General features: G+C 47.3%; 1 protein-coding gene across 1 annotated transcript in view; it reads right to left on the bottom strand.

Annotated features, from left to right (window-relative positions):
* Positions 1 to 16,408, bottom strand: part of LOC140191855 (uncharacterized) — a 135,699-nt gene that overhangs the window by 11,274 nt on the left and 108,017 nt on the right. Inside the window, exons 13-15 of the mRNA XM_072249648.1 lie at positions 15,471 to 15,648; positions 6,331 to 7,074; positions 3,761 to 4,190 (exon numbers count right to left, since the gene is read on the bottom strand). Of these exons, the coding sequence (XP_072105749.1) occupies positions 3,761 to 4,190; positions 6,331 to 7,074; positions 15,471 to 15,648 (1,352 nt within the window). The remainder of the gene's footprint in view (positions 1 to 3,760; positions 4,191 to 6,330; positions 7,075 to 15,470; positions 15,649 to 16,408) is intronic.

Genomic DNA, 16,408 nt, shown 5'->3' with positions numbered 1-16,408 from the left:
GCATGGCAGTACTTAGTAACACCCCCTTTGGCAAGTATCACAGCTTGTAGACGCTTTCTGTAGCCAGCTAAGAGTCTTTCAATTCTTGTTTGGGGGATTTTCACCCATTTTTCCTTGCAAAAGGCTTCTAGTTCTGTGAGATTCTTGGGTCATCTTGCATGCACTGCTCTTTTGAGGTCTATCCACAGATTTTCGATGTTTAGGTCGGGGGACTGTGAGGGCCATGGCAAAACCTTCAGCTTACGCCTCTTGAGGTAGTCCATTGTGGATTTTGACGTGTAGAAGCCATCCTCTTTTCATCTTCAGAGTTGCTGGTGAACGCAGCAGGCCAGACAGCATCTCTAGGAAGAGGTACAGTCGACGTTTCAGGCCAAGACCCTTCGTCAGGCTAGTCAAAGCTAGAAAAGTTCTATTCAAAAAGTTCAAAGGAACATCTAAACAACCCTAATGCATTTTGGAAACAAGTCCTGTGGACTGATGAAGTTAAAATAGAACTTATTGGCCGCAATAAGCAAAGGTATGTTTAGAGAAAAAAGAGTGCAGAATTTCATGAAAAGAACACCTCTCCAACTGTTAAGCACAGGGGTGGATCAATCATACTTTGGGCTTGTGTTGCAGCCAGTGGCACGGGGAACATTTCACTGGTAGAGGGAAGAATGAATTCAATTAAATACCAGCAAATTCTGGAAGCAAGCATCACACCATCTGTAAAAAAGCTGAAGATGAAAAGAGGATGGCTTCTACAACAGGATAATGAACCTAAACACACCTCAAAATCCACAATGGACTACCTCAAGAGGCGCAAGCTGAAGGTTTGCCATGGCCCTCATAGTCCCCCGACCTAAACATCATCGAGAATCTGTGGATAGACCTCAAAAGAGCAGTGCACGCAAGACGGCCCAAGAGTCTCACAGAACTAGAAGCCTTTTGCAAGGAAAAATAGGTGAAAATCCCCCAAACAAGAATTGAAAGACTCGTAGCTGGCTACAGAAAGCGTTTACAAGCTGTGATACTTGCTAAAGGGGGTGTTACTAAGTACTGACCATGCAGGATGCCCAAACTTTTGCTTCGGGCCCTTTTCCTTTTTTTGTTATTTTGAAACTGTAAAAGATGGAAATAAAAAAGTAAACTTGCTTAAAATATTAAAGAAATGTGTCATCTTTAACTTCATGCCTTTTGGAAATCAGTTCATCTTTTATTCGCTTAGCTATTCACAGTAACTGAAATTTTGACCGGGGTGCCCAAACTTTTACATACCACTGTACATATAGACTTTTGCACTGTACTGCACACGTATAAATGAGCTTGAATCTTGAACCTTGAGAACAGCTGACAATCTCTCTGGCTATCCATCCCATAGGATGATGACGATTCCTTTCAGTCAGTTAGTGGGGTTTGATATGTGCGTCCTGGAGTGGCTGTACAGGCCGATCATTGACAGGCACTGCTTGCCGCATACTTGGCAGGTGAGGCCTGGAGGGGCAGCAGGGGCAGAAGTTGTGTTGTGGCGCTTCATGTGCCTTTCCTCTGTTGCCTCGTTGAGCTTGTTCTCAGCAGCGTCCACACCTTTTCTGATGGCGTCCCTCCACTGTGAGCGATCTTGAGCCAGATCCTCCCATGTTGACGGGGGCAATGTCATCTTTCTTGAGGCTCCTGTGCAGAACTTCCTTGTACCGTAGTCGCTGGCCTCCTCGTTTTCAGGTACCACTGGACAGTTGGCTGTACAAGATGACTTTGGGCAGTCTTCCATCAGGCATTCTGACAACATGTCCTGCCCAGTGCAGTTGGGCTGACATCACCAGGGTTGAAACTGCTGGCATTCCGGCTCGAGAGAGGACCTCGGTATTGGAGACCTTGTCTCGCCAGCTGATCTTCATCAGAGAACACAGGTGACACTGCTGCAGTTGGTCAAGCTGGCGTAAGTGTCTCTAATATGGGCACCATGTCTCACACCCGTATAACAAGGTTGATATGACAACGGCCCTGTATAACTTGCACTTGGTGGCCAACCTGATGTTCTGTGACCAAACTCGATCTTTCAGCTGACCAAAGGCAAAGCAGGCTTTTCTGGTTCTTGACTCAATCTCTACATCCAGAGAAGCTGAGGATGTTATTATACTGCCCAGGTAGCAAAACATGTTGACAGCATTGAGATGAGTGTCATCAATGAGGACAGTTAGTTCTTCATAGCTTGAGCCAGGAGCCGGTTGGTACAAAACTTCCATCTTTTTCAGGCTGATTGTCAGTCCGAAGCTTTTGGCTGCACTGGCAAAGCGACTGGTAATCTCCTGTAAGTCTTTGAGAGAGTGGGCAACCAGTGCACAGTCATCAGCAAACTGTAGCTCATGCGCCACAATGTCCCTGACTTTTGTTTTTGCTCTCAGTCTTGCGAGGTTGAGGAGCCCGCCATCAGCTCTCGTTTGTAGGAAGACCCCTAACTTCAGGTCTGATGTGGCATCCTGAAGAACAGCAGCGAAGAATGGTCCAAACAGAGTAAGAGACAGAACACAACCCTGTTTTATGCCATTGCTGATGGAAAATGGGTCTGACAATTCGCCACACGTTGTTGCGGCCTTCCATGCCTTCGTGGAACTGACGGGTGATGTTGGTTAGGCATGGGGGGGGCAACAGAATTTTGGTAGGAGCTTCCACAGCTGACAATACTCCGAATGTGGTCTGAAGGTTATGTTTCCCTTACTTCAAGGTTCAAAGTTCAAAGTAAATCTATGTTTGAAGTACATATATGCCACCCTATACTACCCTGAGATGAACTTTCTTGCGGGCATTCACAGTAGGACAACGAACTGCAGCAGAATCAATGAAAAACTACACACAAAGACTGACAAGCAACCAATATGCAAAAAACAAACACAAATAAATAAATAATACCGAGAACACGAACTGTAGAGTTCCTGAAAGTGAGGAACCGCATGTTTTGAGTTAATTAATTAATTTATTTTATGTTATTAACATACAGTGTGGAGTAAACCCTTCCGCTGCTTCGAGCTGTGCCACCCAGCAATCCCCCGATTTAATCCCAGCCCAATCACAGGACAGTTTTACAACGACCAATCAACCTACCAACTGGTAGGTCTTTGGGCTGTGGGAGGAAACCAGAGCACCTGGAGGAAAGCTTCGCGGTCATGGGGAGAACATACAAATTCTTTACGGGCAACGGCTGGAATTGAACTGGGGTCGCCGGTACTGTAAAGTATTGCATTAACCACTACGCTATGGTGTTGCCCCATGGAATCCCAATGCAGTCTAGCAGAGTTTGAGCAGTTTTGTAAAGAAGAAAGGGGAAAATTTGCAGTGTCCAGATGTGCAAAGCTGATAGAGACCTATCCACACAGGCTCAAGGCTGTAATTGCTGCCAAAGATGCACCTATTAAATAGCCACTTGAAGGGGAAAAATACTTATGCAGTCAGTTGTTCTGTGTTTTATAGCTGTAATTAATTTAGATCACTTCACTTGGACACAAAAGAGTTTTTCTCTGTTGATCAGTGTCAAAACAGCCATGAATCCACTATGATTCAGTGTTGTAAAACAACAAAACATGAAAACCTCCAAGGGGGACGAATACTTTTTTAGAGGCACTGTACACACAATCACTGACAAGCAACCAATGTGCAAGAGAAGACAAATTGTGCAAATACAAAGAATAAACAAATAATACTGAGAACGCAAACTGTGGAGTCCCTGCAAGTGAGGAAACCCAGATTTTGAGTTTAGAAGGCAAAATGGTTGTATTTCACTTACTGTAACCCCAGCAGTTGCAATAGGAATCACGCTGATCCCAAGGTGCATTTGAAATCTCCTCCGTGACATTAGCGTGCCCTGCGGCATCAGCCTGTCCGGAATAATTCAGGTTGCTTGCTGGGCCCACTTGGCTGTGGTTGCACTTCAGGACCTTAGCCAACCTCTGGATGACCTGCGAGGCGGCGTGCGGGTTGCCCGCCGTGCTCAGCGTCTCTCTTGCTGCCTTTTGCACCCCCTGGGGGAACGCCTGGGCCTCGGGGCCACCTTCGCTCCTGGGCTGACTCTGGACCTCAGGGTGGAATTGCCTCGAGCTCCCATTCTGCTCTGTGCTTTCGGCCGGCAGCGTGCTGCATGCGTCTGCTGGTTCGGTTTCCTCCTCAACAATTTTGCTCTTCTGGTCAAGCTCCTCGAAGATCTCCGACTGGGTATTCTGAAGAAAACAGAAATATAGATGAAAGGTTTAGAACACGGAATTGCAGGCCATTCAGTCCACAATGTTGTGCTGATCTCATAACCTATTCGTAGATAGACCATAAATCTTAGCAACTGAATTAGGCCACTTGACCCTCCAAGTCTGCTCCACCATTCCTTCATGGCTGATTTATTGTCCATCTCAACCCCAGTCTTCTGCCTTCTCCCCGTAACCTCTGACACCCTTACTAATCAAGAGCCTCTTAACCTTCATTTTAAGCACACCCAACGACCTGGCCTCCGCAGCCGTCTGTGGCGATGAATTCCACAGATTCACCACCCTCTGGCTAAAGAAATTCCTCCTCGTCTCCGTTCTAAAGGGACGTCCTTCTATTCTATCATGGCTGATTTATAACCTCAACCACATTCTCCTGCCTTCTCGCCATAACCTTTGATGCCCTGACTAATCAAGAGCCTATCAAACTCTGATTTTAAATATCCCCAATGACTTGGCCTCCACAGCCACCTGTGGCGATGAATTCCTCTGGCTGAAGAAATTCTTCCCCATCTCTGTTCTGAAGTGACGAACCTCATTTCTGAGGCTGCACTGTCTGGTACTCCACTCTCCCACTTTCAGAAACATCCTCTCCATGTCTGCTCTGTCTAGACATTTCAGTCTAACCTGACTGAGATATTTTAAAGAAAAGGCACGGTGTTGGATCAATTTAATGATCTCAGAAAATAATTGCAAGGGACCCACTGGTATCTGTTCAAAACTCGGACAGTTCCTTTCAGGATAGGCAAAGCAGTAACTGGATTTGCCACCTGGAAGCATGAGGGGAAACTTTTTCACTCAGAGGGTGGGGAGAGTTTGGAACGAGCTGCCAGCATAAGTGGTGTGTGTGAACTCAGTTTCCACGTTTAAGTGAAGTTTGGATAGGTACATGGATGGGGGGGGGATATGGAGTGCAATGGTCCTGATGCAGGTCGATGGGAAGAGACCGTTTAAAATGGCTCAGCATGGACCTGTTTCTCTGCTGTATTTTTCTATGACTCTCCGACGCCACAGGAATCTTCTACCTTGCGGGAATGGAGCTTTCCCAACTGCTTTCACTACCCCCCACCACCACCTGGGCATGGGGTTAAAAACCCAGAGCTACAGAAACCCCAACAGAAGCTCCATCCCTGGGAGAGGAAGAATATGCCAAGAAGATGGGCCACACCTGGGAACAGATTGAAAGACTGGCCCAGGATGGAGGACTCTGGCGAGCTGCTGTCAAAGGCCTGTGCCCCAGATGGGGTTGGTGGTTCTGTAAGCTGGTGTTCACTCCCCACACTGCATTCTCAACCCAGCCAAGCACTACAATCAGGGGGCTGGTTCAGGCTGAGCAGTGATGGGACCACTGAACAGACTCTCTGTACTCTGACTGGTCTGATCTCAAATAATAACAAGGCAGCCCACAGAGAGGAAGTCATCACCCTGACACCATGGTGTCAAGAAAACAACCTCTCCCTCAATGTCGCAAAAACAAAGGAGCTGGTTGTGGACTACAGGAGGAATGGAGACTGGCTAACCCCTATTGACATCAATGGATCTGGGGTTGAGAGGGTAAACAGCTTTAAGTTCCTCGGCATACACATCACCGAGGATCACACGTGGTCTGTACACACCAGCTGTGTGGTGAAAAAGGCACAACAGAGCCTCTTTCACCTCAGACGGTTGGAGAAGTTTGGCATGAGTCCCCAAATCCTAAGGACTTTCTACAGGGGCACAATTGAGAGTATCCTGACTGACTGCATCACTGTCTGGTATGGGAACTGTACTTCCCTTAATCACAGGACCGTGCAGAGAGTGGTGCGGACAGCCCAGCGCATCTGTAGTTGTGAACTTCCCACTATTCAGGACATTTACAAGGTCAGGTGTGTAATAAGGGCCTGAAGGATCATTGGAGACCCGAGTCACCCCAACCACAAACTGTTCCAGCTGCTACCATCTGGGAAATGGTACTGCAGCATAAAAGCCAGAACCAACAGGCTCCGGGACAGCTTCTTCCATCAGGCCATCAGACTGATTAATTCACGCTGACACAACTGTATTTCTAAACTATATTGACTGTACTGTTGTATAACTTAGCCCAATTTTGGGCCTCATTGCGAACCTGATGTTGGGCCTCTGCTTGGCCCTGATCATAGACTTCTGCTTGGATCTGATCACAGACTTCTTCATGAGCCTGGTCACAAGCCCCTTCTTGAGTGTGGTCATCGATCTCTGTCTTGGGCTGATCGTGGACTTGCTGAAAGGGTTGGTCTTGGCCCTCCTTTTGGATCAGCCCCTGGGCTGGTAACTCTCCTTGGTCCTGGGCCTCTCGCAGGCTCTGGTCTTGGACCTCTACTTGAGCCTGAACACAAGCCTTTGCTTGAGACAGGTGACAGGGCTCTGGCTGGAATTGATGGAGATCTTCCTCATGAGCCTCGTCCAGAGACCCTGACAAAATCTGAGGGCTGGTTTCGGATGAAGCCTGGCTCTGACTGTCTTCCTGGACTGCTTGGACCCCAGAGTGAGCTTCCAGCTCGGCTTGGAATTTTTGCACATTGGCCTCCGGCTGGTTCACTGCCTCACTCCCAGCATTTCCGTCTTGTGCTTCAGCAGGGATCTCCGACGGAACCTCTGTCTGCTCCTGCTTCTGGCCTGGTTCTTTCTGCTCTGCTTGGGATTGTGTCTGGAGCAGCGAGCAGTGTTCTGTGCCATTGGCCTTCTGTTCGGAAACCAGCTCTACGGCATCCAGCTCTGGCTCAGCATCTGCTCTGTCTGGAGACAGTTCACTGCTGTGTCCCACGTTCTTCTTCTCCCCACTGCCTGCTCGCTGGCTTGGGCTGGAGACAATTTCTAACACTTGGCTGGTCTGAAGGAGAGAGAAGAAAAAAAACTTTGAAAACAGCTGGCATTTTAAAACACTCAGTAAAAAACAATCTTGGCAGCCAGTGTCACAGGAGCTTCCTGATCTTGTGACGCTCAGAATACCATTCAGTTTCGCCTCAAAGACTCAGAGAGGCGTGCAGAAGGATCCATGACAATGGCACCAGTGACAAGAACACGATGTAGTCAGAGATTTATTTCCATGATATTATAGAATAACATGACACTAATAATGCCATTCCTGATACCGGAACAGGTCAGTGAGCAGCCGGCCCAGGGAGAGGGGACCATTTAATGTGGTGAGACATGAGAAGCCCCAGTGCTACTCCCCTTTGAGACAGGTGATAAAGGCAGATTTATTAGAGGCAATCAAATAATGGAGGGTGGGTCAGGAGAAAGTGCTTTCAGCGGCAGGAGGTTCGGTAACTGGAGGAAACAGATTTAGGATAATTCTTAAGTTGCCATAAATCTCTTCCCTTTGGTTACTGAGATCCCAGTTCCTGGGTTTCTGCTCAGGCCTCTTGTTCAGTCTGGACTCAGCCTAGGCCTGGGACAGAAGGACAATGAAGTCATTTCTTTTTAACATAGACAGTTGTGACTTAGAATTTACTGTCTAAAAACAAAAGTCACAGTAAGAACTTTCTAAAGAGATAGAGTTTGTACTCCTCCCCCACCACCTTATTCCAGCTTCATTCCCTTTCATTTCCAGTCCTAATGAAGAGTCTCGGCCCAAAATGTCTTTATTCCTCTCCATAGATGTAGCCCGGCCTGCTGAGTTCCTCCAGCATATTGTGTGCGTTATTTTAGATATTTCCCGAAACGGTAAACGCCACAGGGGAGCTGGACGATAATGTATGGTTAAAGGTGTAGTTGGATGGCGGGGTGGAGATAATACGTCTCTACCAAAGGACGTGTGAGGGGCTCCTTCCCTCCACTAGCCTGCAGGTCACCCTTGGGCAAGGTGTAGCACCTGCCTAGCCCTCCCGATTAGGGTCACGTGAAACCACGGAGGCAGGTGGTGGATGGTCGTATGAGCAGCCGGTGCAGATCACAAGTCCTGGTGATGAGACTACTGATGCCAGGCAGACACTCTCTGAAGAGTATTGATAATGGCTGGTGTCACCCATCTTGTAAAGACACTGGCCCAGAAGAGGTTTGCCATCGCCCACAGTGCCAAAGACCATGATGATGGTGAAAAGTGTAGGAAAGTAAAATGAGAGAGGGTGAGAGAGAGGGAGAGAGGGAGAGGGGGAGAGGGAGAGAGGGAGAGGGGGAGAGGGAGAGAGGGAGAGAGGGAGAGAGGGAGAGAGGGATCACAGAACATTACTGTACAGGGAGAGCTGGGGCAGGATCACAGAAAGTTAGCTGCGAGTAATGTAGATAATGGCAAAGACAAATGGAATTCTACACACAAAATACTGGAGGAACTCAGCAAGTCAGCCAGCATCTATGGAAATGAATAAACAGTTGACGTTTCTGGGCAAGACCCTTCATCAGGACTGGAAAGGGAAGGGGGAAGAAACCAGAATAAAAAAGGTGGGGAGAAGGGAAGGAGGACAAGCTGGAAGATTATGTGTGGAACCAGGCGGGTGGGGGAGCGGGATGAGGTAAGAAGCTGGAAGGTGATAGGTGGAAAAGGTAAAAGGGCTGGAGAAGAAGGAATCTGATAGGAGAGGAGAGTGGACCACAGGAGAAAGGGAAGGAGGAGGGGTCCCAGGGGAGGTGATAGGCAGATGTGGAGAAGAGGCCAGAACGGGGGATTGAAGAAGAGGGAAGCAGGAGGGAAAAAATTACTGGTAGTTGGGAAAATAGAAGTTCATGCCATCAATAAAAAGCTCTACACAATGGAAGCTTGCTTCCCACACCCAGACTTCTTTGTCCTCAAAGAATTATAACTTACAAGGTATTGGGGCAGATTTCACTACCACAGCAGACAGCAGACAGGTGAGAAAGGTCCCAGTGATACAGAGGAGAGAGTAGGCTTGGGACTCTTCAGTGTGATAGCCAGACACCACGAAGCCAAGTTATGATGCCACGAGTACACCAGGTAATGATATCTCCAGCAAGAGGGCGTCTAACTGCTTACCCCTGATATTCAATGACCCAACAGTTGTTAAGACCCAGCTGTCAGTGTCCTGGAGGGATCACCATCGTCCAGAGTCTCAGCAGGACAGCCCACATAAATACTGTGGTACCAGAGCAGATTGGATGTTGAGGACTCAATGAAGACCTTCCCATCTTATCCCTCTTCCCCTCCTAATTCCCTTTCTCCCATGGTCCACTCTCCTCTCCCATCAGATTTCTCCTTCTTCAGCCCTTTATCTCTTCCACCTCTACCAGGGGTTCCCAACCTTTTACTTGCCATGGACCAGTGCAATTAAGCAAGGGGTCTCAGAGTGAATGTGGAGAGGACGTTTCCTGTGGTAGGGGAGTCTAAGAGCAGAGGACACAGGTGAGGCATCCTTTTAGAGATGAATAGGAAGATGAGGAGAAAGTTCTTTAGCCAGAGAGTGGTGAATCTGTGGAATTTATTGCCACAGTCAGCTATGGAGGCCGAGTATTTTTGTATATTTAAAGCAGAGGTTGGTCAGGGCATGAAGGGATAAGGGAAGAAGGCAGGAGATCGGGGCTGAGAGGGAAAATGGATCAGCCATGATGAAATGGTGGAGCAGATTCAATGAGCCAAATTACCTAATTCTGCTCCCATATCTTGTGGCTTTATGATATTGGGAACCCCTGACCTAAACCCTTCCAGCTTCTAACTTTATCCATCTTCCCTCTTACCTGGTCTCACCTATCACCTGCCAGCTTGTACTCCTTCCCTCCATGCTCCCACCACCTCCCAGTCTTATTCTGGCTTCTTCCCAGTTCTTTTCCAGTCCTGATGAGGGGGTCTCGGTTTGAAACATCGACTCTTTATTCCTCACCAGAATTGCTGCCTGATCTGCCGAGTTCCTCCAGCACTTGGTGTGTCTGTTGTGGGTCGGAAGCTAAATATGCTTGACCCTGATGGACTGAGAGAGACACAACCTCCACTGACTGGCTGCTTATTAATACGTAAACCAGTACGGAAAAAAAGAATTTAGGCCTGCACAGAGCAGACATGATCATATTGCATGGGCAGGGCAGGCTTCCAACAACCAAGTCCAGCTCCTGGCCTTCATGTCTGGCTGAGCCACTAAGGCTGGCGGAACCGTTTCTACTGACAGGAGAAGGCGCAAGGGTGGGTTACTGGTGCCTTAAAACCAGTCGCTTTGGGCAGATGGGGTCTGTCAGCTGCGGATGGCAGCTCATCTAGGAAAAGGAAAATTCTTGATCTCAAATCCCCACTGCCTCGCAGCTACGCCCACTCACGGGGAAAGGTTCAGGAGTAAACCCACAGGGAAAATTCTGCAGCCGAAGTCCCTACGTTGAGTTCAACACTAACTGGAAACTCCTCTGACACTGCTGATGCCAAACTGTTGATCTCTGCCATTCCTTTGCATTCATCAGCTGCATGGAGAGAGCTAGCTAGCTGCGTGGGCAACAACTTGCTCTGCGTGTTGTACTTCCCTGGCTTGCACATCATGCAGACAGCTAGGACACAATATCCATGGTCCATTCCGACCAATGGAGCACCTCCAGGTCTAGCTCACTAACAGACTCCTTCAGCGGACTGGAGGACAGTCTCCATATGAAAGACCGAAGGAACATAAAACATTGGAACAGAGTTAGGCCTTTCAGCCTATTGAGTCTGCTCCGCCGTTTCATCATGGCTGATCCATTTCCCTCTCAAGCCCATTTTCCCTTTCACCTTTGACGCCCTATCTAATTATTTGGTGATACATTGCCTGAGCTGTCTATTCAAACATCCAATATCAGTCCATCCTTTCTGAGATAAGGGGCCCAAAAATGCACACAAGACTCCAGGTGAGACCTCACTACTGCCTCAGCATTACATCCTTACGTGCAGAAAGACTGGAATCCTCTCTCTCTCGCTCACGCTGACACCAAGCTGTCTGGCCAGGGCAAACATCTGCCAACAGGTTTGGTTGCTAACTTGAAATCCAGCTCGCGTTCCCAACCTCCGAACCAAAGCCCTGCTTGGGCTGAAGGCTAAAGCAGTGAAAAGACCCACTGGTGTGACCCTCAGACGTTCCTTCAAAGATATCCCTGCAGCTGAGGGCAGGAGTCCTTTAACAGAACATACAACAGTATAGTACAGGAACAGGCCCTTCAGCCCTCAATGTTGTGCCAGACCAATTAAATTAGTAATCAAATAGCTAACTAAACTCATCTCTCCTGCCTACACAATGTCCATATCCTCCCACCTTCCTCACATTCATGTGCCTATCTAAACATCTCTTAAAAATCTCTAATGTATCTATCTCAGCCACCACCGCAGGCACCCACCACTCTCTGTGTAAGAGATTCGCTCTCACGTCTCTGAAATTATCCTCACTCACCTCCTCCTCTCCTTGGACTCCCCGCTCTGGTTCTCTGCCTGCTCTGGATCTTCTCATCTCGAGTTGCCGACGGGACATAGACTTCATCACTCCTTCACTCCTCCACTGAACGCACTGCCCTCTACTCTCCCCGCACCAATCCCAACCTGACCATCAAACTGGCAGGCAAATGGGATGTTGTTGTAGTGTGGCCCACTGACCTCTACTTTGCCTCTCAGACACCTCCTCACACCTACCCCTCGAGGAGGACCCCACTCCACACCATCAGAAAACTGTCTCCAACACATCACTGACTTCATCCACTCTGGAGAACTCCCAGCCACTGTTACCAAACTCATAGTTCCCTTACCCTGCACTGCTCGCTTCTACCTCCTACCAAAGATCCACAGAGCGGACTCTCCGGGTAGGCCTGTTGTCTCTGCCTGCTACTGCCCCACTGAACTCATGTCCTTATATCTCGATTCCATTCTATGCCCTACAAAAAAAGCTGCCTGATATTCAGGAGAACATAGCTGGGCCTCTGAGACCAGAACAGCACCTTATATAAAGCAGAAATTTCTCATCAGTCAAGTCTTGGAGTGAGACCATAAGCACCAGGCCACCACCTCCTACATAAGAAATAGGAAAAAGGAGCAGGAGCAGCCCATCTATCCTGTCGAGCCTGCTCTGCCATTCAATAAGATCATGGCTGATCTGGCCATGGACTCATCTCCACCCACCTGCCTTTTCCCCATAACCCTTAATTCCCCTACTGTGCAAAAGTCTATTCAACCTTGTCTTAAATATATTTACTGAGGTAGCTTCCACTGCTTCATTGGGCAGAGAATCCACAGATTCACCACTCTCTGGGAAAAGTAGTTCCTCCTCATCTCCATCCTAAATATTTTCCCCCAAATCTTGTGGCGATGTCCCCTAGTTCTAGTCTCACCTACCAGTGGAAACAACTTTCTTGCCTCTATCTTATCTTACCTATCCCTTTCATAATTTTATATGTTTCTGTATGATCTCCTCTCATTCTTTTGAATTCTAGCGAGTACAGTCCCAGGCTACTCAATCTCTCCTCATAGTATGAACCCTCCATCTCTGGAATCAACCTGGTGAACCTCCTCTGCACCGGCTCAAGTAAGGAGAGCAGAACTGCACGCAGCACTACATGTGCAGGCTCACCAGTACCTTGTACAGTTGCAACTGAACCTCCCTGCTCTTCAATTCAATCACTCTAGCAACGAAGGCCACCATTCTACTTGCCTTCTTGATAGCCCACTTCACCTGCAAACTAACCTTTTGTGATTCATGCACAAGTACGCCCAAGTCTCTCTGCACAGCAGCATGCTGAAAATTTTTACCGTTTAAGTAATAATCTGCTCTTCCATTTTTCCTTCCAAAGTGGATGACCTTGCATTTACCAACATTGTACTCCATCTGCCAGACCCTTGCCCACTCACTTAACCTATCTATATCTCTCTGCATCTTCTGCACAATTTGCTTTTCCACTCAATTTAGTATCATCAGCAAACTTAGATACACGACACTCGGTTCCCTCTTCCAGATCGTTAATATATATCGTGAACAGTTGTGGGCCCAGCACCGACCCATATGGCACCACCGCTCACCACTGATTGCCAACCAGAGTAACACCCATGTATCCCAACTCTCTATTTTCTTTCAGTTAACCAATCCTCTATCCACGCTAATACATCACCCCCAACTCTTTGCATCTTTATCTTATGGATAAGGCTTTTGTGCAGCACCTTGTCAAATGCCTTCCAGAAATCCAAGTAAATAACATCCACCTGTTCCCCTGTATCCACTGCGCTCGTTATATCCTCAAAGAACTCCAGTAAGTTTGTCAAACAGGACCTGCCTTTGCCAAATCCATGCTGCACCTGCCTGATGGATCCATTTCTTTCCAGATGCCTGACTATTTCTTCTTTAATGATAGCTTCAAGCATTTTCCCAACTACAGATGTTAAACTAACTGACCTGTGGTTACCTGCTTTTGCCTACATCATTTTTTGAACAGTGGCGTGACATTCGCCGTCTTCTGAACCACCAGAACCTGCCCAGAGTCCAGAAAATTTCAGTAAATTATCACCAAAGCCTCTACTATAACTTCTGCCATCTCTTTCAGTACCCTGGGCTGCATTCCATCAGAACCAGGGGACTTATGTATCTTCAGGCCCACAAGTTTGCTCAGCTCTACCTCTTTAATGATAGCTATTGTATCGAGGTCTTCACCTCCCATCACTTCCATAAAATCTCTCTTTGGCATGTTAAACATGTCCTCCACCTTGAAGACCAACACAAAATAGTCACTCAAAGCCTCTGCCATTTCCTCATTACCCAATATCAATTCCCCCTCCTCATCCTCCAAGGAACCTACATTCACTTTAGATACCTTTTTCCACTTTATATAATTATAAAAACTTTTATTATCTGTTTTCATATTTTGTGGTAGTTTATTTTCTTTCTTTATTACTTGCTCAATAGCTCTTTGTTGCTTTTTAAAGTTTTCCCAGTCTTCCAGTTTCCCACTACTCTTGGAGGCTTTCTATTCACAACCTTTTAGTTTGACTCCTTTTATTTCCTTAGTTATCCAAGGCTGGCTCTCCCCACCCTTACTGTCCCTGCTTTTAACTGGAATATACTTTTGTTGAGCACCGTGAAAAATCTCTTTGAAAGTCTTCCACTGCTCCCCAATAGTTCCACCATATAGCCTGTGTTCCCAGACTACACTAGCTAAATCCTTCCTCATCCCATTGTAGTCTCCATTGTTTAGACATAGTACACTGGTCTTAGATCGAACTTCTGCACCCTCCATTTGTATGGGAAACTCAGTCATACTGTGATCACTCTTTCCAAGAAATCCCTAACTACAAGATCACTAATTTTACCTTTCTCATTGCACAGGACCAGATCTAAGATAACACACTCTCTTGTAGGTTAAGTAACATGCTGTTCAAGAAAGCCTTCATTTATGTATTCTATGAAGTCCTCCACAAGACTGTCTCGACCAACTTGATCCACCCAATCTATGTGCAAGTTAGTCCCCCATGATAACTGATGTTCCATTCTTACATGCCTGAGATATTTCTGTTTATTGCCTGTGCCACTGTAATGTTATTATTCGGTGGCCGATCGACAACTCGCACCAGTGATTTTTTTTCCCCTTTACTGTTCCTAACCTCTACCTAGATGGATTCAACATTCTGCTCGTTAGATGTTATATCGTCTCTCACTGTCGCCCTGATCTCATCCTTAATTAAGAGCGCTACCCCATCTCCCTTACCTTCCTGCCTATCCTACCGTATTACCTGATATCCTTGGATATCTAATTCCCAACCCTGACTGAGCTGAGATGTCTCTTTGAGCTGAGCTGACATCTACGAGGGGTGATTGATAAGTTTGTGGCCTAAAGTAGAAGGAATCAATTTTAGAAAACCTAGCGCATTTATTTTTCAACATAGTCCCCTTAGTCCAGTGGTCATGAAGCATACGGATCCCTTCTTTGTGGAAGTTGGCGCCTTGGACCTCCAGAAAGTGTCCACAGCAGGGGTAATTGATGAGTTTGTGGCCTGAGGTAGAAGGAGATGAGTTATACAGCTCTCATTACATGCACATGCAGTTCAACTCTTTGAGTGATTATGCAGAAAGTTTGAAGTTAATAACTCATCGCCTTTTATCAATCACCCCTGCTGTCAACCACTTTCTGGAGGTCCAAGACGCCGACTTCTACAAAGAAGGGATCCGTATGCTCCACGACCGCTGGACTAAGTGTGTAAATGTAGGATAGGACTATGTTGAAAAATAAATGTGCTAGGTTTTCTAAAATTGACTCCTTCTACCTTAGGCCACGAACATATCAATCACTCCTCGTAGATCAAATCATTAGTCCCACCTAAGGCGACTTAGCACGTCAACCAAGAGAAACTCTTACAGGAGTGGAGGATGGTGACGTCTGCAGCCCTTCTGGTGACTTTGGCTTCACCACGACCAACGGGGTCGGATTCTTCTGCGGCTGGGACTTTCCTCGCAGGTTCTTTTCCGGGGAGCTCCGGCTTTTGAGAATCATTTCCTTCTGCTCCTGCCTCTGCTGAATTTCCCTGCGCATTTGCCTGGAGAGATAGCGAGATTTTCAATACTAAGCCATTGTACGAATATTAACAATGCCCTCTGCCACCCCTTCAATGTTCCAACCTTATGCCCAGTAGGGACAGCATGCTCGGTTGTTCTAGAGGTAGCAATACCAAGGGCAAGAATCACCTGTGAGTCTAACAGTGTGGGGGGGGGGGGGGGTGCTCTTTGACATAGGAATGGACGTGTACCTGACCTTGCACTCAACGTCAGTAAGGCCAAAGAACTGACTGCAGACCTCAAAGGGTAAGACGAGGGAACACACGTCAATCCTCATAGAGGGATCAGAAGTGGAGAGAGTGAGCAATTTCAAGTTCCTGGGTGCCAACATCTCTGAGGGTCTATCCTGGGCCCCACATATCGATGAGTTACAAAGAAGGCACAACATCGGTTATATATCATGAGGAGACCGAGGTGAGTCAGTATGTCCACAAAGACACTCAGAAATCTATACAGATGTACCGTGGAGAGCATTCTAACTGGCTGCATCACCGTCTGGTATGGAGAGGGGGGGCACGACTGCACAGGATTAAAAGAAGCTGCAGACAGTTGTGAACTCAGTCAACTCCACCACGGGCACTAACCTCCCCAGCATCCAGGACATCTTTGAGGAGTGATGCGTCAAAAAGGCAGCATCCATCATTAAGGACCCCCCCAACCCCAGGACATTCCCTCTTCTCATTGCTACCATCAGGGAGGAGGTACAGGAGCCTGAAGACACACACTCAACGATTCAGGAAC

Source organism: Mobula birostris, chromosome X (genome assembly GCF_030028105.1).
Source record: "Mobula birostris isolate sMobBir1 chromosome X, sMobBir1.hap1, whole genome shotgun sequence".
Classification (NCBI taxonomy): domain Eukaryota; kingdom Metazoa; phylum Chordata; class Chondrichthyes; order Myliobatiformes; family Myliobatidae; genus Mobula; species Mobula birostris.
This window is presented reverse-complemented; position numbering and strand designations above follow the sequence as displayed.